At 44.3% G+C, this 22,876-nt stretch overlaps 1 protein-coding gene across 2 annotated transcripts in view; it reads right to left on the reverse strand.

Moving 5' to 3' along the window:
• Window positions 1–22,876, reverse strand: part of LOC106607513 (sterile alpha motif domain-containing protein 14) — a 37,190-nt gene extending 14,314 nt beyond the window's left edge. The window contains exons 1-7 of one of the 2 annotated variants that reach the window (XM_014204536.2): window positions 22,608–22,876; window positions 16,663–16,715; window positions 4,479–4,636; window positions 1,770–2,103; window positions 1,359–1,452; window positions 1,170–1,238; window positions 865–1,021 (exon numbers count right to left, since the gene is read on the reverse strand). In XM_014204536.2, the coding sequence (XP_014060011.1) occupies window positions 865–1,021; window positions 1,170–1,238; window positions 1,359–1,452; window positions 1,770–2,103; window positions 4,479–4,636; window positions 16,663–16,702 (852 nt within the window). In that variant the 5' untranslated portion in view covers window positions 16,703–16,715; window positions 22,608–22,876. Of the gene's footprint in view, window positions 1–864; window positions 1,022–1,169; window positions 1,239–1,358; window positions 1,459–1,769; window positions 2,104–4,478; window positions 4,637–16,662; window positions 16,716–22,607 lie in introns of both variants that reach the window. The other variant, XM_014204534.2, reaches the window with a different exon arrangement.

Genomic DNA, 22,876 nt, shown 5'->3' on the forward strand with positions numbered 1-22,876 from the left:
GAGAGGCTTATGAAGGATGACGAACTTGACGATGCAAGTCGCATCTACGCAAGACTGTTTATAGCAGTGTTATATCTCTGGTGTCTGCTTCTCTCATCTGTTGACTGTTTTCATTTGATGTGCATTTGAAGCTCAGACCCAGTGGGAGAAAGTTTTCACTTTCTTGGCAATTCATTTGAAAAGATTTGTTAAAAGCATTTGGCATATCTCCAAAGGTAACAGCAGCATCCTTTTCTCGGTTATTTAAACTGTGGAATGTATAGACGGGTTGGTTGATTAGCAACAAAACCGATGCATGCACAACTACAGTATGGGGAAAAACAGGTGTTGGCCTAGATTGTTGACAACATGTAAACTATATTTTGGCTCCAATGTTTCTTGAAAACATAATTACAGTTACACAATGAGCACTTATCTCTCAAATACATCATTACAGTTGTTGGTTAGCTAGCTATCTAGCATTTTTTTCCCCATATTAGCATAGAGGTGACAGTCAAAACATCTCAAAACAAGACATGGTATCAAGAACAAGTTTAAACGAGCTGAAACGAGCCACTTACGATTCACCACATGACAGTTTCTTGTGATTGTTGCTAACTATCTGGCCATCCAGAACCATAACACACGGCCTTCTGTCCATTTGAAGCGCGCGCATCATTTTCGTGACGTTGTCAGACGTGGCAGAAATCTCAATGACAGACATGAAATGAAGACTAGCCTATATGCTAATGCTAACATAAACACATGAGGCCTCTGATAATGATAAAAACACAAAGTGGACAATGGTAGTAGTAACACAATAGCGCAGTCTGACCTAAATATGGTATCTGGATGTGTCTATATCTTATTGTGGATGTGAGTTACCTGAGAGTTGGACTTGCGGGGGCTGCAGTCCTGTGAGACCAGTTTGGGGGAGCAGGGAGGGGTTGCCCCGGAGGACACAGAGCCCCTGGCGCTGTCAGTGAACCAGGAGAAAGGCACGAACGAGCCAGAGGACCTGGATGGGCTCTCGGATGACTCCCTGTGCAGTGAAAGAGAGATATTCAATATGCTAACTGAAAGAGACAAAATTATGCCTCTCATGTGCTAACTAGGTCTAATAGAGCCAACATTTTGCCTCCTGTATTGAAACAGAAGGACAGAGCCAAAATGGCTTCACATGGACTCACCGGCTTCCCATTGACAGTCTGTTTGACTTGTCTTTTCTGACTCTCACATAGGAGCGTCTCAATGTGACCCTTCAGAAGAACAACAAAACAGTGGGTTAAAATCAACAGAAAGCACCAGTTTTGAAACTGACCAATTTACAATGTGTTTACAATGTAAACAGTTTAAATGTCTCAATATTGAGCACTTACCCCAGGTCCAAGAACCTCCTCTTGGTCTTCTTGTCGAAGATAAGGCTGTTGTTGCCGGGGTCGGCCGGGCTTGTGTCTCGACTGTTTTCTGAAACTAACACTGAGAAATAATGAAAACTGGCAATTGGCACATTAATGATTAGACAAAGCATTTTTTGATACATTAACTCACCATTACCAACATGTTGGTGTGGCCTTAATGGTATGGCAGTAATGGTGGTTGTGTATCAATACATTTATGGCTTAGCCAATAATCCACTTAATTGCTATGTGTGTGTGTGTGCTTTGCCTCTTTAGGCTTAATATACCATAGTTAATATCACAGAGCATTTCATTCTTAGTGTGGGGATTTGGACTGTAATAACTAGGATGAGGATTTTCTTGCCCAACGCGAATGGCTGCCTCTCTTACCCTCACTGTCTGGGCGTCGTGCCCGTCGAATGTAAACAGGCGAGCAGTCCGAACTGGGACAAGATTTGGAGGGAGAGCTGTTGGGCGTGGTCACCAGGGCCTCCTGAGACGTGGCATTTGTCAGCTGGCGGTACCGCCCCCGAGGGGCTAGTGACCCGGTCCCGCCCTCCTCCGGGGAGCGCCGTAAGGAGGAGGTGTCGAAGGAGAAGACGGGGCTCCGTAAGGTGGGACAAGGGGAGGACGAGGAGAGGAGCGAATCAGGCGAAGGGGAGGAGCCTCCTCGCAGGGTGGAGTGGAGGGGGGAACGGACGGAGTGCAATGGGCTGTCCAGACACTATGGCACAAAGATTCAGAAACACCACAACATGTTTATATGGGAACTGACTGAGACAAACAATAAGCACACCCACCCAGACACACACACACGCGCGCGCGCACACACCCACCCAGACACACACACACACACACACACACACACACACACACACACACACACACACACACACACACACACACACACACATGCACACAAGCATGCGCTTACATATATATAAATACATGCACGCACCCACTCATGAACACAATTAGGGACATATGAGTTTGGGTCAATTCCATTCCATATCCTGTATAGTAAGGAATAATTGGACATGAAATTTGAATGGGAAAATGCTCATAACTGTAGTAAGGTACTTTTCAAATTGAGTGCCAGTCCAATGAAATGCCTGATTGGGCTGGAATGCAATTTGAATTGACCCCAACTCTAGTGAGAGAAAATAGTCAAAAAAATGACCAAACAACAGATATGAAGAGAGCGAGACACACTCTCCAATGCCCTCCAAAATAGCCTAGGCCATGGAGACATTACATTCTCTCTTCTGATAATCTCCATATCATCTGAACTGAGTTCTAGGACTAAGAAACGGAATTCATATAGAGGGTTGCACGGTCTTTTACCATCTACAACTAAATGGGTTTGAATCTAAAGAATTCAACCATAATGAAGCAGTGAAACATGATTCAATGCCTGATTGAGTCAAGTTTTGTTTATCAACCAATCAGGATCTACTCACGTGTATAGGCATGCACAGTGCTGTTAGTTATAGAGCGCTAGTTGCTATGTTACTTAGCTACATGTGTGCAGTATTATGGTATAGTGACCACACAAAATGCTTAATAAATAACTAAAGTCTCCCTTGGTGCTGTCTATACAAAGATATCTATACAAATCAAATCAAATTCTATTGGTCACATACACATGGTTAGCAGATGTTAATGCGAGTGTAGCGAAATGCTTGTGCTTCTAGTTCCAGCAATGCATTAATATCTAACAAGTAATCTAACAATTCCCAACAACTACCTAATACACACAAATCTAAAGGGATGGAATAAGAATATGTACATATAAATATACGGATGAGTGATGGCCGAGTGGCATAGGCAAGGTGCAATACATGGTATAAGGTACAGTATATACACATATGAGATGAGTAATGTAAGATATGTTAACATTATTAAAGTGACTAGTGATACATTTATTAAAGTGGCCAGTGATTTGAGTCTATGTAGGCAGCAGCCTCTCTGAGTTAGTGATTGCTGTTTAGCAGTCTGATGGCCTTGAGATAGAAGCTGTTTTTCAGTCTCTCGGTCCCAGCTTTGATGCACCTGTACTGACCTCGCCTTCTGGATGGTAGAGGGGTGAACAGGCAGTGACTCGTGTGGTTGTTGTCCTTGATGATCTTTTTGGCATCGGGTGCTGTAGGTGTCTTGGAGGGCAGGTAGTTTGCCCCCGGTGATACGTTGTGCAGACCGCACCACCCTCTGGAGAGCCTTGTGGTTGAGGGAGGTGCAGTTGCTGATACAGCCTGACAGGATGCTCTCGATTTTGCATCTGTAAAAGTTTGTGAGGGTTTTACGTGGCAAGCCATATTTCTTCAGCCTCCTGAGGTTGAATAGGCGCTGTTGCGCCTTCTTGACCACACTGTCTGTGTGGGTGGACCATTTCAGTTTGTCTGTGATGTGTACTCCGAGGAACTTGAAACTTTCTACCTTCTCCACTACTGTCCCTTCGATGTGGATAGGGAGGGGTGCTCCCTCTGCTGTTTCCTGAAGTCCACGATCATCTCCTTTGTTTTGTTGACGTTGAGTGAGAGGTTGTTTTCCTGACACCACACTCCAAGTGCCCTCACCTCCTCCATGTAGACTGTCTCGTCGTTGTTGGTAATCAAGCCCACTACTGTTGTGTCGTCTGCAAACTTGATGATTGAGTTGGAGGCGCGCATGGCCACGCAGTCATGGGTGAACAGGGAGTACAGGAGGGGGCTGAGCGCGCACCCTTGTGGGGCCCAAGCGTGAGGGTCAGCGAAGCGGAGATGTTGTTTCCTACCTTCACCACCTGGGGACGGCCGGTCAGAAAGTCCAGGACCCAAATGCACAGGGCGGGGTTGAGACCCAGGTGGTGAAGGTAGGAAACAACATCTCCACTTCGGGGGTTGAGGCGCAGTCCTTGTTAGCGGGCCGTGACGGTGGCGCTGTATTATCCTCAAAGCGGGCAAAGAAGGTGTTTAGTTTGTCTGGAAGCGAGGCCCTTGCCTTTTGTTATCACATGCTATAAGGTCATCATCAGACTACAAAGGAATGTGTCTTGTGGGTGTGCCTGTCCCTTTGAGAGTCCATGTCATCGATTGATTGGCTCTCATGCCTGTCACTCACCTTCCTCTCCAGACTGTCATCTCCCTCTGTGGAGCTGACGCTGTCTCGGAAGCGAGAGCGAGAGGGGCGGTGCCTCCTGGCTTTGACGGACAGCTGGGCACGCCCCTTCTGTATGCTGTTGTCCAGCAGCTCTGTCTCTGGGATGGCCTCGTTCAGGTCTGAAGGTAGAACACAGAGAAAATTACGATAGTCAGATCATTTGGTTCTGAGGGAAATTCACAGAGAAAAGCTCAAATAAGTACTGGAGACAGATTTCAGAAGTGCTTTTTACAGATCCATGCAAAATGTGTTACAAGGAAAGCCCAGACCTAAACGTTAGACTACAGCTATTTTAACATATTCCTTTCACCTGGGACCTAGAAAGACAAACTACTGGGCAAAAGCTAAACCCATGCATGTAAAAAGAAATCCTCTACTTTCTGTGTTACGAGAAGGTTCAAGATGAGATTACAACCACCATACCACCATTGCATGTCACACTGAGGAGTTTAACTGATCAGGTGAAATGTGTTTCTGATCCTCCTCCTGCTCAAACATCCTCTATCTGTGGTGAACCCAGAGGAACGATTATTTTGCCTTCAACCTCTTGACCCCAATCTGAGAGCCCTTCAGCGTTTCCATCAATTATCTCTCCCACCCCTCCCCTCATCCTTCCATGCTTCACTCCATTCATCCAGCCCCCAAATACATGACAATGAATCTATTTAATCACATTGGGCATTCTCCTGTGACTGAGTCAGCAGAGGATTGTGGGGGATGAACATTGACCTACCTGAATACTTGTCTTCAGAAAGTATTCATACCCCTTGACTTTTTCCACATTTTCTTATGTTACAGCCTGAATTTAATATTGTTTACATTTTGTGTCACCCGCCTACACACAATACCCCATAATGTCAAGAGGGAATTATGTTTTTAGAAATGTTGACAATTTAATTAAAAATAATAAGCTGAAATGTATGAGTCAATAAGTATTCAACCCCTTTGTTATGGCAAGCCTAAATAACTTCTGGAGTAAAATGTTGTTCACTCTGTGTGCAATAATAGTGCTTAACATGATTTTGGAATGACTAGCTCATCTCTGTACCCGACTCATACAATTATCTGTAAGACCCCTCAGTCGAGCAGTGAATTTCAAACACAGACTCAACCACAAAGACCAGGGAGATTTTCAGACAGCTCGCAATGAAGGGCACCTATCGATAGATGGGTAAAAAAAGCAACATTGAATATCCCTTTGAGCATGGTGAAGTTATTCATTACACTTTGGATGGTGTAGCAATACACCCAGTCACTAGAAAGATACAGGCGACCTTCCTAACTCAGTTGACTGAAAGGAAGGAAACCATTCAGAGATTTCACCATGAGGCCAATGGTAACGGACCTGTTAAGGTATAGGGGGCAGTATTTTCACGGCCGGATGAAAAACGTACCCAAATTAAACTGCCTACTACTCGGGCCCAGAAACTAGAATTTGCATATTATTAGTAGATTTGGATAGAAAACACTCTGAAGTTTCTAAAACTGTTTCAATGATGTCTGTGAGTATATCAGAACTCATATGGCAGGCAAAAACCTGAGAAAAATCCAACCAGGAAGTGGGAAATCTGAGAACTGTAGTTCTTTTGAATCCCTATCGAAACTACAGTGTCTGTGGGGGTCACGTTGCACTTCGTAAGGCTTCCATTGGCTGTCAACAACCTTCAGAAAGTTTTTTCATCCTTCTCCTGTTACTGGGCAGAGAATAGTAGCTCAGTCAATGAGTGGACTGCCTGAGGACAAAGGGCTTGGTGATGCGCGAGCCCGCGAGTGCGCCGTTCCTTCTTTTTCTCCTGGAATTTTACATTTACATTTTTGTCATTTTAGCAGACGCTCTTATCCAGAGCGACTTACAGTAGTGAATGCATACATTTCATTTTCATGCATTTTTTTTGTACTGGCCCCCCGTGGGAATCGAACCCACAACCCTGGCGTTGCACACACCATGCTGGCATTGCACACACCATGCTCTACCAACTGAGCCACAACAGGGAATGAATACGCTATTGTCCGGTTGGAATATTATCGCATTTTTACGTTAAAAATACCCTAAAGATTGATTGTAAACAACGTTTGACATGTTTCTACGAACGGTAATGGAACATTTTGACTTTTTGTGTCTCGAATTACGCTAGCGCATTATGCCTTTGGATAGTGATCTGAACGCACGAACAAAACGGAGGTATTTGGACATCAATATGGATTATTTATAACAAAAATAACATTTCTTGTGGAAGTAGCATTCCTGGGAGTGCATTGTGACGAAAATCAGCAAAGGTAAGAGAATATTCATAATACTAATTCTGAGTTTAGTTGACCCCAGAACTTGGCGGGTGTCTGTATAGCTTGCTTTGATGGCGAGCTATGTACCCCAAATATTGAAAAATTTGCTTTCTCCGTAAAGCTATTTCAAAATCTGACACTCCGGTTGCATCAAGGAGTAGTGCATCTATAATTCTTTAAATAATTGTTATGTATTTTGTCAACGTTTATGATGAGTATTTTTGTAAATTGATGTGCTCATTCACCGGAAGTTTTGGTGGGAATACATTTTCTGAACATCACGTGCCAATGTAAAATGCTGTTTTTGGATATAAATATGAACTTTATCGAACAAAACATACATGTATTGTGTAACATGATGTCCTAGGAGTGTCATCTGATGAAGATCGTCAAAGGTTAGTGCTTCATTTAGCTGTATTTGGGTTTTTTGTGACACATCTCCTTGCTTGGAAAATGGCTGTGTGGTTATTTTTGTCTATGTACTCTCCTAACGTAATCTAATATTTTGCTTTCGCTGTAAAGCCTTTTTGAAATCGGAAAATGTGGTTACATTAAGGAGAAGTGTATCTTTAAAATGGTGTAAAATAGAAATTTAAATTATTAGATGTTTGATGTTTTGTATTTCGCACCCTGCTGTTCCATTGGATGTCCGCTAGCGGAACGCCTGTCCTCAACAGGTTTTAAACAGTTAGAGAGTTTAATGGTTGTGATAGGAGAAAACTGAGGATGGATCAACAACATTGCAGTTACTCCACAATATTAACCTAATTGACAAAGTGGATAGAAGGAAGCCTGTACATAATAAAAATATTCCAAAACATGCACAAAAAAATGTGGCAAAGAAACTAACATTATGTCCTGAATACAAAGCATTATGTTTGGGGCAAATCCAACACCACTCTTCATATTTTCAAGCATGGTGGTGGCTGCATCAAGCATACCCATAATGAGATATTTCTGGATTTCATGTTCAATAAATTTGCAAAGATTTCTAAAAGCATGTTTTCACTTTATTATTTGGTATTGTGTGTAGATGTGTGAGTTTTTTTAAATTCAAGCTGTAACACAACAAAATGTGGAATAAGTCAAGGGAGTTGAATACTTTCTGAAGGCACTGTATCGATCCACAAACACAGTGCCTCTAACCCTCTACTAAACATTAGCTTTTTACTTGGGAAGCATTGACACTGTGGTAAGGATTCATGTATTACAATAACCTAATCAAACATGTATGAAAGTCAAAGCCCCTGACAGAATTCAATTGATGTATTACTTGTGAGAAAAAAAAGGGGAAAAAAATGATATATATATATATATATTCATTTTTTTAAACATATGTAATTAAATTGTATTAGTGTTTTTTTATTCTTCCCATCTCCCTCTTCAGGAACAGGTGCATCAGTACAGTGATGGAGAGACACAGAGGGGCCAGATGTGAGTGAGTCAACAGCTAAGTGCTCTTGTTACTGTTTTTGTTTCAGAATGGAGGCCAGTGATGATTCATTGCCGGCCACGCTGCAGTGAAAGTGCCAACTAACAGGATTCATCTGATACCCCTCTCTCCCCATGCTGACGCTCAGATCTCATCAAACTGTACTGTACTGTACAGAACAGCACTGACTGCTCCTATACCAGAGGATCTAACACCAGCCAGTCAGCCAAGACAGACTAAAAATAAGATACAACAGAAGAAAGTGGTGAGACCTTTCATCAGCTATGAACAACACAATATCATTGAAGTTGTCTTCTCTGATGCTCACTGCAGCCATTCAGGTTTGGGACAGATTTTTGAAATATATAGTATATATATAGTATATAGTAGTATATAGTAATTATTATCTTGTCCTGGACAATATTAGGCTAAATAGCTGAGAACCTATTTTCAAAGGATCCCACCACCGACACAAAAAGTAATACAACTCAGGAAAAAAAAAAATAAGCGAGATAAATCAGAGAGAGAAAATATGACTCAAGTCTTTGTGATTTGTGTGAGAATTAAGAGGAAATCTGAAGTTCGACTCATATTTCTTGATGTGCATATCCTATTCCCTCTCTCCCGTGGCTGAGTGCTCACTTTAATGTAATTGGTCTTTAGTCATGTAGAAATGCCAAGGCAGCACACTGTCCATGCAGGCACTCAGTGGGGTTCAGAGACACAGGGATAATGATAAGGAAGGGAGTGTTGATGAACACACTCGGACACGAGGTTCAAGGAAGTATATATACAAAAAATCTATTTAATCTCCTTAGCAACACAAATGTGACCGATTTATCTACAACCCATTTAAATACATTGTTTTAGAACAGTTTTTTTTATAATATTCTGAGTCAGTGTGAGGGAAGGTTTCCCTGAACTGAATTGTGGTGCAGACGACTCCTACTGTTTTTCATTGAATGCAGACAAACAATTTAAAACAGCATTACAGTTAATGGTCATTGCACCTAACAAACATCAAGAATGACTCTTCATGTAAACCTTATGCGGCATCGGATTATGCACGACTCATAGCATTGGCAATGACAAATTGTTATACACTCATCACTGTCAAACGCTCCCTGAAACACTTCAGCGAGCAGGCCTTTCTAATCGACCTGGCCCGGGTATCCTGGAAGGATATTGACCTCATCCCTTCAGTAGAGGATGCCTGGTTATTTTTTTTAAATGCCTTCCTAACCATCGTAAATAAGCATGCCCCATTCAAGAAATTTAGAACCAGGAACAGATATAGCCCTTGGTTCTCTCCAGACCTGACCTCCCTTAACCAAGTGAAAAACATCCTGTGGCGTTCTGCATTAGCATCGAACAGCCCCCGTGATATGCAACTTTTCAGGGAAGTTAGAAACCAATATACACAGTTAGAAAAGCCAAGGCTAGCTTTTTCAAGAATAAATTTGCTTCCTGCAACACAAACTCAAAAAAGTTATGGGACACTGTAAAGTCCTTGGAGAATAAGAGCACCGCCTCCCAGCTGCCCACTGCACTGAGGATAGGAAACTCTGTCACCTCTGATAAATCCACTATAATTGAGAATTTCAATAGGCATTTTTCTACGGCTGGCCATGCTTTCCACCTAGCTACCCCTACCCCGGTCAACAGCACTGCACCCCCCACAGCAACTCACCCAAACCTTCCCCATTTCTCCTTCTCCCAAATTCAGTCAGCTGATGTTCTGAAAGAGCTGCAAAATCTGGACCCCTACAAATCAGCCGGGCTAGACAATCTGGACCCTTTCTTTCTAAAATGATCTGCCGAAATTGTTGCAACCCCTGTTACTAGCCTGTTCAACCTCTCGTGTCATCTGAGATTCCCAAAGATTGGAAAGCAGCTGCGGTCATCCCCATCTTCAAAAGGGGGGGACACTTGACCCAAACTGCTACAGACCTATATCTATCCTACCCTGCCTCTCTAAAGTCTTCGAAAGCCAAGTCAACAAACAGATTACCGACCATTTCGAATCCCACCGCACCTTCTCCGCAATGCAATCTGGTTTCAGAGCTGGTCATGGGTGCACCACAGCCACGCTCAAGGTCCTAAACGATATCTTAACCGCCACCGATAAGAAACAATACTGTGCAGCCGTATTCATTGACCTGGCCAAGGCTTTCGACTGTCAATCACCACATCCTCATCGGCAGACTCAACAGCCTTGGTTTCTCAAATAATTGCCTCGCCTGGTTCACCAACTACTTCTCTGATAGAGTTCAGTGTGTCAAATCGGAGGGCCTGTTGTCCGGGCCTCTGGCAGTCTCTATGGGGGTGCCACAGGGTTAAATTCTTGGGCCGACTCTTTTCTCTGTATACATCAATGATGTCGCTCTTGCTGTTGGTGAGTCTCTGATCCACCTCTACGCAGACGACACCATTCTGTATACTTCTGGCCCTTCTTTGGACACTGTGTTAACAACGCTCCAGACGAGCTTCAATGCCATACAGCTCTCCTTCCGTGGCCTCCAACTGCTCTTAAATACAAGTAAAACTAAATGCATGCTCTTCAACCGATCGCTGCCCGCACCTGCCCGCCCGTCCAGCCTCACTACTCTGGACGGTTCTGACTTAGAATATGTGGACAACTACAAATACCTAGGTGTCTGGTTTGACTGTAAACTCTCCTTCCAGACTCATATCAAACATCTCGAATCCAAAGTTAAATCTAGAATTGGCTTCCTATTTCGCAACAAAGCATCTTTCACTCATGCTGCCAAACATACCCTCGTGAAACTGACCATCCTACCGATCCTCGACTTCGGCGATGTCATTTACAAAATAGCCTCCAATACCCTACTCAATCAATTGCATGCAGTCTATCACAGTGCCATCCGTTTTGTCACCAAAGCCCCATATACTACCCACCACTGCGACCTGTACGCTCTCGTTGGCTGGCCCTCACTTCATACTCATCGCCAAACCCACTGGCTCCAGGTCATCTACAAGACCCTGCTAGGTAAAGTTCCCCTTAGCTCGCTGGTCACCATAGCAGCACCCACCTGTAGCACGCACTCCAGCAGGTATATCTCGCTGGTCACCCCCAAAGCCAATTCCTCCTTTGGCCGTCTCTCCTTCCAGTTCTCTGCTGCCAATGACTGGAACGAACTACAAAAATCTCTAAAACTGGAAACACTTATCTCCCTCACTAGCTTTAAGCACCAGCTTTCAGAGCAGCTCACAGATTTCTCCACCTGTACATAGCCCATCTATAATTTAGCCCAAACAACTACCTGTTCCCCTACTGTATTTATTTATTTTGCTCCTTTGCACCCCATTATTTCTACTTTGCACTTTCTTCCACTACAAATCTACCATTCCAGTGTTTTACTTGCTATATTGTATTTACTTCGCCACCATGGCCTTTTTTGCCTTTACATCCCTTATCTCACCTCATTTGCTCACTTTGTATATAGATTTATTTTTCTACTATATTATTGACTGTATGTTTGTTTTACTCCATGTGTAATTCTGTGTTGTTGTATGTGTCAAACTGCTTGCTTTATCTTGCCCAGGTCGCAATTGTAAATGAGAACTTGTTCTCAACTTGCCTACCTGGTTAAATAAAGGTGAAATAAATCAAATCAAATAAATATTGTCATTGGCATGTCACCTACTGAACAGTGAGTAAAAGGGCAGATCACACTAAATTACCAGAGATCTATTCTCATCTAAGAAAAGCACAATGAATTCCAAAATATTGCAGCACTTCCACTGGACTCAGTACAGATGGACTTGACTGTGGTCGGGCAAATATGGACGTCGCTCTCTCTGTCCTAGCTTACGACATTGTCTTAACATGAGAGAATGAATTTGAAAATGAAAGTATATATGTCTATATGACTCACCATGGCTACATTCAGTGGTTGCGTCCCAAATGGCAGCCTGATCCCTACATTTGCACTACTTTTGACTTGAGCTTTATGGGCCCTAGGGAATAAGGTGCAATTTGGGGTGCACTCTAAATCAGTCTTCGTGCTGCTCAGTGATCCAGCAGTGGTCAATTGCAGGCAGAGTGACATTTTCCATCCATAGTTCTATCATCAGCCTACTGACTAGGAAGGTTGAACCCCAAACTGGCCTTTTGCCCGCTCTGTGCATGTTATGAGCTACATGCTCAGAGATGAAGGAGACCTGTCTCCAATACCTTTTCATGCACCTCACAGTCGATGAAAGGGAACCGCCTTCACTTCAGAAAACACGACGCAACAATAGCCATCTGCTATCTTACAGATTTATTGTATTCGGTCCAAATTATAAACAGCTTACAGTAAAGTACATATCACCAGGGGTTGTAATGGAACAGAACCGTTATTTTAAAAGCATGGGAACTGGTTAATAACATTATTTTACATTCCGGGCATCCATTCGCACAAAAAACAACGCAACAAAGCTGCTATTCAAAACTCCTCACTCTTATTCTAGTGTCTGCCTGCCTGCTAGCCTACTACTGTGTGATTCAGAAATTAGGAAGAGAGATTTTTTTTCACTACAAATGTCTTATTTTAATTCTGGTGTCGCTCTGCACACACAAGCTAGCTAGTTAGCTTTGGTACAACATTAAACCAACTCTCTGAAGTTCAAAGACATTCAAAGTTCCTTTGTAGAAGCCGCTCCTCCAGTGGTATAATTCTGATTATTAGCGGGTACTTTTTTGGGGTTCAAACAAGTTCAGCACTTTATTTTGCTGGTCGGAACTATGGAACTGAAAAAAATACATACTGGTTCTAGTCACGTGTCCGGCCTCTAGGTTACCAGGATGCTCATTATGGCACACACCTGTCACCATCGTTACTCGCACCTGCGCATCGTCAGACACCTGGACTCCAGCACTTCCTTGATTACCTTCCCTGTATGTCACTCCCTTTGGTTCCTTCCCCAGGCGTCATTGTTTCATGTCTGTGCGTTGTTCGAGGTTCTTGTTTTGTATTATGTTCCGTTTCTTTTATTAAAACACTCACTCCCTGAACTTGCTTCCCGACTCTCAGCGCACTTTGTTACAGAATGACGCCTCACCTAAGGGAAGCATCAGGGAGTGTTTTTTTTGTGGTTAGGTGGGAATGACGTTGGGTCCGGGAGCCGCTACAGGCTCTAATGCCTCAGCCGGAGGTATTAGAGCCCCTGCTTCCCTGCTTCCACTGGCTCATCAGGCTCTCATGCCTCAACCGGATCACCAGGCTCCCCTGCCTCAGCCAGTCTATCAGGTTCCCGCATCCCAGCCGGCGACAGGTTCCCGCGCATCAGCGGGGGTGACCGGTCTGCTCCTGATCCCCGGGATCGTCCCATGGGTTGGTGTCCTGCGGCTGGAGCCGAACGCACCGGGGAGGGGGTACCGTCAGTTATGCTCTCTCTCCGGCACTCTAGGTCGCCATGCTCCTGCATCTCAGCCGGATTGACGGGTTTCCTGCGCCTCTGCAGAGGTGACCGGTCCACTCCTGTTCCCCGGGATCGTCATTTTGGACGGCGTCCTGCGGCTGGAGCCGCGCGTCGGGGAGGGGGTACTGTCACGTGTGCTCCCTCTCCAGTCTAGGTCACCAGGCTGCTCGTTATGGTGCACACCTGTCACCATCGTTACACACACCTGCATGTCGTCAGATACCTGGACTCCATCACTTCCCTGATTACCTTCCCTACATATGTCACTCACTTTGGTTCCTTCCCCAGGCGTCATTGTTTCTGTTTCATGTCTGTGCGTTGTTCTAGGTTCTTGTTTTGTATTATGTTCCGTTTCTTTTATTAAAAACACTCACTCCTTGAACTTGCTTCCCGACTCTCAGCGCACATTGTTACAGTTCTGTTATGAACGATAAGGGGGGAAAAAAATGGTTCCAACTCCTGCATGTCACACATCTCTCCTGAAATAGAATTGAGCACAGAAGTGAATTGCTCTAGTAGTGTAGTCGAGTGGTAACGTCCTTGCACAGCATGCTAAAACTCAAGCAGCACTCAAAGCTAATTTGTCTAGAAAGACACCACTGGGTCTAGCTTGGGCTATCGAGTCCAAAACCACAACACTCCAACTCAGTGTGGTAGAGTGTAAGGTTCATTAAATTCAATTTTACGCAATCTGGGGGTGAATGGAATTGAGTGCTTTGCCGTTTCGGATTGGTGCTGGTTCCTCAAGCTGGTTAGGTGGTGGGGGTTGAGATAAAGCTAGCAATCAATGCTACGGCTATAGCAACAGCAGAGTGAGTTCCCTGTGGGATGCAGGCCAACCAAACACTGATAATAATCCATTCTACAGGCCCCTGATTCAGCCCTAAAACAGGTCCTTTTCTATCTCTGTTGGAACGGAGCTAGGTTGGAGTGTGATACAGGCTCTGTTTTGGGTTGTACATGTTTCGTTTAGCTCCCTGAGTGGTAATGTAAAGGTTGGTTTACTATATGATACATGCTTTGTATCCGGAAGCAAGGTTTGGTTCAGTATAACTGAAGCCTTAAACAACATAAAGAACATCAGTGCAAGGTTTGAGTGGATATGAATTCTCAGCCTATAAGATTGAAACTGTATGGCGTTAGGTTGGGTTCAGTGTGTTATGGGCTGTGTGCTACGATAGCAGTGTGACTGCTAGTTCAGTATGACATTGTCTTTGTGGTTCATTGGATGAGCTGTGTATTGGCTGGCCTCATGGTTCAGTATTAGGATGTACACAGCCAGTAATGAAGGCAGACAGGCCGAACTGCCGCAGAGGGAAACTGTTCTGCTCTCCCCCGCCTACGTTCTCTACCACGTTTCCACTGAGCGAGTCAAGGGAGACCAAGCACAGCAACCCCAAAGACAACAGACAACAACCGCAACAAGCTATTTTACAGGATGAATCCCTCACATTTAAAAGACAACATTTCTTGGCTCCAGTATATCAACCCTCCTGTTCACAACATTATACGAGACTACAAGTAGGAGTAAAATGGGGTGAAGGAGAATGGTGAACTGAGAGGCCCAGAATCACCTCTCTATTGTGTTACCATTCTGTTACCCCCTGCGGTGCACATTATCCCCCTGCTCTTATTAGACCTCGTCTCTGTGCTAAAAGGCACCATTAAATATTGACCAAACCAAGCCACATCCCCCTCTCATCCCCCATAAGCCATCGTCCCACCCCTTATTGGATTCTACACAGACCATACAGTACATAGAGTAGGTGGGAGAAAGATATACTACAAGCCACCCCCATTATAGGTATACAGAGCGCACTACCCCCGACTCTATATTTCCCTGTGGGCCTTTCTGGAGAGGTATGAAGGTCAATGTCACAGGCGCATCACTAGAGGAAAGCGGGGGTGGGGGTGTACAGTATATTAAGAAAACGGCAGAGAGCTGGCGAAGCAAACAAGATATGGTCAGTTCAAAAACATGTATTAGTGTTGCCCACTGCCAACATTTCGAGACTGTCAGGCTAATCCACTGGCTGTTTTGTTTTGTCAAATTTATTGACAATATCTGAAAGACGTGCTGTGGAGACACACACACATAAATGCAAACACACTCCTAATATATCTCACATCCGAGGCAGCGAATGACAGGCAGGTAGATGCACGTTTCAATGTTAGCCAAGTGAATCCATAATACCGTTGCAATTTCTGGTTTTCAGAGGAGTTGAGCTCATTTGGGGCGTCTGGGCCAATAAGACAGTGTCAGAGGGGTAGAGGAGGGCAGGTATGCACTAGTTGGCACATTGGGGAATTGGACCCGACACCGCCGAGACCCAAAACGGCTGAGTCCACACAAAGGGTGATGTTCCAAATTAGTGCTGGGGTGTCTTATTCAGGAAGAGAGAGGTGACCTGGGAGCTGTTCCGAAGGGGAATAGGGAGTATTTATAGGACTCTGACTGAGAGGTAGCTTGGTCACTGCTGGTTACAACGTTATATACAAAAGGTGCTGTGATGTAGAAGTCTGAGTCATAGCCTCTTTAGGAATTGATTTTCTTAAAATAGGACATGGAGTGTTTGTGTGTACGTCTGCGTGCATGTGTAGCCTGACTAGACCGCCCTTTTGGCTGAGAAGGGCAGTCATGAGATTTCATAGCATAGGCCTTCCCACGTATCATTACAAGAACAGACCCCCTCATGTTCCACAGATTTCCCTGACCCACAGTATTCAGAAAGTTATAGGACCAGCGCACAGAACACACAGCTTAGGTCAGACACACACACCATGTCTGTGTGCCTCATATTGTGTATCTTTCTTTGATACACACACACACACACACACACACACACACACACACACACACACACACACACACACACACACACACACACACACACACACACACACACACACACACACACACTTCGTTCGTGTGTCACATGTACAACGCTCATTAAATGTGCGAGACACAAACACACACACACTCAGAGAGAGAGAAACACTCACCAAAAACATTTTCTGTCTCCTCCAGCTGTGTGGCAGACATGGCGCAATGGGTACTGTGAAGAGAGAGGGGGTAGAGAAAGAGAGAGGGGGTAGAGAAAGAGAGAGGAGAGAGAGAGCGAGAGAAACGGAGAGGGCGAGGGGGATAGAATTCGAGATTTGGTACTGTGGAAACAAAAACATAAGACTACAGTGCAGAGAGAGAGAGAGAGACAGAGCGCAATGAGTCGATGCATTTATGTATATCGACAAGTTTAGTCGGCCTGCAGCCCTTAGCTTAGCTTTCACCACCCCATCATCTAACAAGCCTCCTCGTCTCGTCTGTCTGCTACAACGCTTAGCCCTGTGGTTGTTTCTCCCTGGAAGAACCCTCAAGGAAATCACATTAGGAATTTACCAGAAAATGAGCAGCAAACCCCCCCCCATTTCTACTCACTCACACGCACATAAAAACACACTCATGCGCTAATGGGCACGTCTGCCCGGGAGCATAGTCATCAGGGTGATTGATCGCGAGTGCTCAGCTGATCATCACACTGCTGACCCATTTCCCTGCTAGCCAGGTAATTAAACATGCGGCTAAAGAAGAGAGAATGGAGGGATGGAGAGATGAGAGGAGAGCAAAAACACACACAGGGGATTCCACACCTTCCTAAAGAAATGGCTGCATGATAAAGATGGATGATGTGTGTATTTGGGCTGGAAAGGGGTTCATGCATTACATCTCAAATGGAGGGTGTTACACTGTAGGATAAAGTATAGATATTTTAGTGGATCAAATGTAAAATATATCTTAGACTTAACTCCACAAACAAAACGAATAGAACATTCAGGATCAAATGAAGATACATAAGGTTGTGGTAAGATTGTTGCAAATGAAGATGATTAAAGTTGCCCCAAGCTAGCTTGGGTTGTCCTGCAAATCACCCAATCTTGTGCCCGTTAACCCCCCTATCTTATCTGTGAACTCCAATCGATACTCTGGACAGTATCCTTTAGATCTATTCTACCTTATCAGAAAACTCTAATGGATGGTAGCTCTGTGCTGTTATGGATGCTTGGAGAACACAGTACTGGTCATTATATAGCTACAGTAACAGTTGTAAGCATTGGACAGAGTAGTTTGTTGCAGTCTGTGAGAACAGTGGCCGATTATTTTCTTTAAAAACATAGCTGGGCTTTTGTTTTTCTCTTCAAAATCCACTTCTACCAGAACTGGCCTGGGGGTTAATCCAGCCAATAATACACTTACTGCATTAGAGTTTGCAACAAACATCACATCTGTGATTAACTGCCTCAAGACACTTCACTCTTCGCATTAAACAATTCTGCACAACTTCAGACAAAGAAAGTATTATCCAAAAGTGCAGCTTCATCATGAATGATGCACCCTCAGTTTTTAGACATTCAGTTACTCATTGAATACGTGACACCAAATAGCTCCATGCTCCTATCATTTGCCACATGAAAGCCAAGCAACCCCTTGGTTCCACCTATGCAGTCTTAGAGCCATGGTCAAAATGGCTAGAAACGGTGACCATTTAATAGTAATGGACAGCCAGTCATTTAAATCAATGATCATCAGAGAGGAAGGAGATGAGGAAAGGAGACCATTTGATAGAAATGGGACTCAGCCTAAATCTCCCCTGGTTTGTAGATGGAGAAGCCACTAACAGTGTGCTGACTGCACCAGCCCAGAGGGGAAGAGGGGAGGTGAGTGGGCAGGGGGCCCATGAGAGAGAGGCCATCTGCTGCCTACTGCCCGTGGCCCTGTAGCCCTGGCAGGACACAGCAGCATGGTTAGTGCAACACAGGAATATGTGTGTGTGGGAGGGGGGTGAATGCTCGCTGTGCATGCATGTAGATGTGAGTCCCGGTAAGAGACAGAAAACATATGGAATGCTAAGATAAGTCCTGTATTTGAAAAGACGGACATCAATAAACAGACAAAAAGGGCAAGAAAAACATGTACAAAAGTGGGATGAAAACATCAATGTTAGCTTAATGAAGGAATAATTTACCAGTCAAAGGTTTGGACACCTACTCATTCAAGGGTTTTTCTTTAGTTTTACTATTTTCTACATTGTAGAATAATAGTGAAGACATCAACACCATGAAAAATATTTTATATTTGAGATTGTTCAAAGTAGCCACTCTTTGCCTTGATGACAGCTTTGCATTCTCTCAACCAGCTTCATGAGGTAGTCACCTGGAATGCATTTCAATCAACAGGTGTGCCTTGTTTAAAGTTCATTTGTGGAATTTCTTTCCTTCTTCATGAGTTTGAGCCAGTCAGTTGGGTTGTGACAAGGTAGGGGTTGTATATAGAAGATAGCCCTACTTGGTAAAAGACCAAGTCCATATTATGGCAAGAACGGCTAGAATAATCAAAATGAAATGACAGTCCATCATTACTTTAAGACATGAAGGTCAGTCTACCTGGAAAATATCAAGAACTTTTAAAGTTTCTTCAAGTGCACAGGAAAGGAAGACAGAGGGTTAACTCTGCTGCAGAGAATAAGTTCATTAGAGTTACCAGCCTCAGAAAATGCAGCCCAAATAAATGCTTCACAGAGTTCAAGTAGCAAACACATCTCAACATCAACTGTTCAGAGGAGATTGTGTGAATCAGGCCTTCATGGTCGAATTGCTGCAAAGAAACCACTACTAAAGGACTTGCTTGGGCCAAGAAACATGAGCAATGGTCATTAGACCTGGAGAAATCTGTCCTTGGTCTGATGAGTCCAAATGTGAGATTATTGGTTCCAACCCCCGTGTCTTTGTGAGTCACAGAGTAGGTGAACGGATGATCTTTGCATGTGTGGTTTCCACCGTGAAGCATGGAGGAGGAGTTGTGATGGTGTGGGGTGTCAGTGATTTATTTACAATTCAAGGTACACTTAACCAGCATGGCTACCACAACATTCTGCAGCGAAATGTCATCCCATCTGGTTTGCGCTTAGTGGGACTATCATTTGTTTTTCAGCAGGACAATGACCCAATGCACCTCCAGGCTGTGTAAGGGCTATTTGTAAGAAGGAGAGTGATGGAGTGCTGCACCCGACCTCAACCCAATTGAGACGGTTTGGGAAGAGTTGGACCGCAGAGTAAAGGAAAAGCAGCCAACCAGTGCTCAGAATATTTGGGAACTCCAAGACTGCTGGAAAAGCATTGTAGGTGAAGCTGGTTGAGAGAATGCCAAGAGTGTGCAAAGGTGTCATCAAGGTAAAGTGTGGCTACATTGAAGAATCTCAAATATAAAATGTATTTTGATTTGTTGAACACTTTTTTGGTTACTACATGATTCCATATGTGTTATTTCATACTTTTGATGTCTTCACTATTATTCTACAATGTAAAAAATAGTAAAATAAAGAAAAACCATGCAATGAGTAGGTGTGTCCAAACTTTTGACTGGTACTGTACACCCTAAGAGCTTTTTATTGTATGAGTCATCCATTCGATACCCTCTTCTAGTAAGAGCTGTGCACCAAAGTTAGTGTATCAATCTGTCCTCTTGTTGTGGAGACGGGGAGCGGAGAGGGACCAAACAGAGATTCCTGACAGTGCTGGGTATTGCAGTACATCACGTAGAGGAAACGCCCTGAGATAGAGCTGTGTGTGTGGCAGATACAACAGTCACATAAACACACACACACACAGAGAGAGAGAAAACTTCCTGTCTGTAGTGTAGTGCAGCAGATGACTGAGATGAGGAGAAAGACAGTGATGAGCAGAGCATCATCCGCCATAAAGCAACAAGCTAGTGAGCCGTAGCAGTACAGACAACAGATGATTGAACAGTAGGATGTGCTGTACTGATGGTTTAAAGGAATAGAAACTGCACACAGAGACGTAAAAAATGTCTTCACAAGTTCATCTGACTCCAGGGAAGGAAATAAATGCTTATTTGCCAAAATCCTGAAGTCCACCTTTAAAGGTGAAATATACTTCATATGCAATCTGCTTAAATATGCGATTTTGGATCTCACTATTCACGTCGCGTGGTTTGTTTGGGAAAAATAATGTCATTGCCTTCCCTCCCTGGCGGGATGTCTGAGGGAATCTCATCGTATTAGCAGCAGAATTGAGTCTCGCTGGGCAGACATTGGCCCACTCTGATGGTATGTGGAAAAGGAGTGGGGGCTAACAGTCGATTCTGAGGGATGCAATTTAGACAGCGCACACCTAAACCCAACCCCCCCACTTCCCTCTCATGACCCCTATTCCAACAAATCTATAGGGTGGCCTCTTTGCCAGAACATGGTTCCTTAAAACATGCATGAGGTGTGGACAGGACATAGATTGCCACATACACAGATATCGAGATACATGCTCTCACACACTCAGCACACACAGCACGCGTTCATACCCTGGTCCCAAGACTGAGCGTCCCACCATGGATCACTTACAGGGACATAAAACTAGGGAGAGGAGAGAATGAGTGTGGAGGCAATATACTGTGTCTGCGTCCAGGGACTGGTCTCAATATATATGACAAACGGGGTTCTTACGTGCGAACACACACACACACACACTAAATCTTGATGATAAAGAAATCACAAGACAGAAGATATCAAGGATAATGGCCTTACGAACACACACACACACTTTAACACTATGTGTTATAACGATAATGATAACAGCCAGCTTCTCAGAGGTTTGATGAAGCCGTACAACCAGTTACCCACTTGAGGAGGAGTCAACGGCGTCAGAGAAGGTAGGGATGATGGATGAAGGGAGGGGCAGGAAATATGGCCTAATCACTTCCTGCAGACAGAGACAGGTTTAGGGGTTGAGTGATGGCCATGGGGCCAGACAGTTGGAGGAACGTGGCCTATTACAAAAGCTCAGTCCTAGACAACTTCATGTACCATTATACACTGTCCACAACTACTACACCACTACCTTGTGTTGAGTCCAAGCTGGCTCCCTATGTTTACATTGCTACACTTCCTTGTAACCTTTCTATGATAACAGAAAAGTGAGACAATAGGATATAACTCCATTATATTTCTCTAACCAATTGAGTCCTCACAGGTCAGTGCCCATGAAGGAAAGGAAACTAGGAAAGGAAGACATTTCAGACTGCAATGACACAGTCCTACGGGGTGTGTCTTTCCCCATGAGTTGCAATATTTTATCACTGGACATGATGAGAGGGGGCTTGCTCGTTAGGCTGTGTGAACACGCCGTGTCCCATCTGTGTGTTCACTTGTTAGGAACAACACAAACAACCCTGGGGGAAGACGGACACTCACGTGGCGGCGAGAGAGAGAGAGAAGGACGAGGACGATGGAGAGATGGAGAAAGAGAGAAAGAAAAGGAGGAGAGGGGAGAGGGAAAGAGAGATGGAGAGGCAGATATTTAGAAAGATTCAGATACCCAGAAGAAAAATAAATTCATAGAACACATTAATCTCCTACATTTTAGAGTAAAAAATATCTCACTTTCAGAGGATTGCTAAATGTTGCAACAGACTTCAGGAGGGTATATACCTCAGGAGAAATCAAACGAGGGGAGTGAAGGAAAACAGTGAACAGTAGCTTTAATAGCCTGACAACAACCCAGACAGAACTACATGGGTCAATGCAGCTGAATATCTAATAAGCGCTCTATTCAGCCAGGGTGAGGATAGCTTGGCGTAAATGACCGCACCAAACGAGACAAACACATCCCAAAGCAAGCACAGCTTGTTCCCAAAAGAGGGGGTTTGTTTCCAACAACAAAAAGCATTGTCAGAGGATAGGGCTGGCAGGCTCAGAGGGAGGGAGAGAGAGAGGAGCGAGAGATGGAGAGAGGACAAGAGAGGAGAACAGAGATGATAAGAGATAGGCAGAAACAGAGATGAGAGCAGAGAAGGGCGGAGAGAGGGAAAGACTAGAAAACAAGATCTAAATCGAGACAACAAGGTAAACAGTCCGGGCGGTAAAGGCAGTGCAGCTCACCTTTAAAACGCGTTCCCCTTAGGTTGGCACTCAGCCGACATGGCAGACTGACATCAGCCCTCGACTCCCCTGGCAGCACGGCAGGCCGACTGCGTATCCCGGGTAACGGCAGCAGCGTTGGAAGAGACAGAACAGTATGTATCCACTGGGCAAAGGCTGGCTGCCTGCTTCCTCCTGCACAACCCAGCACTACAGTGCTCTGCTCCTCCACAGAGCACCATCAAGGACAGCCGAGCGAGAGAGGGAGGAGGGTGGGTGAGAGAGAGCGA

This window comes from Salmo salar, chromosome ssa06 (assembly GCF_905237065.1).
Source record: "Salmo salar chromosome ssa06, Ssal_v3.1, whole genome shotgun sequence".
In the NCBI taxonomy this organism is placed as follows: Eukaryota; Metazoa; Chordata; class Actinopteri; order Salmoniformes; family Salmonidae; genus Salmo; species Salmo salar.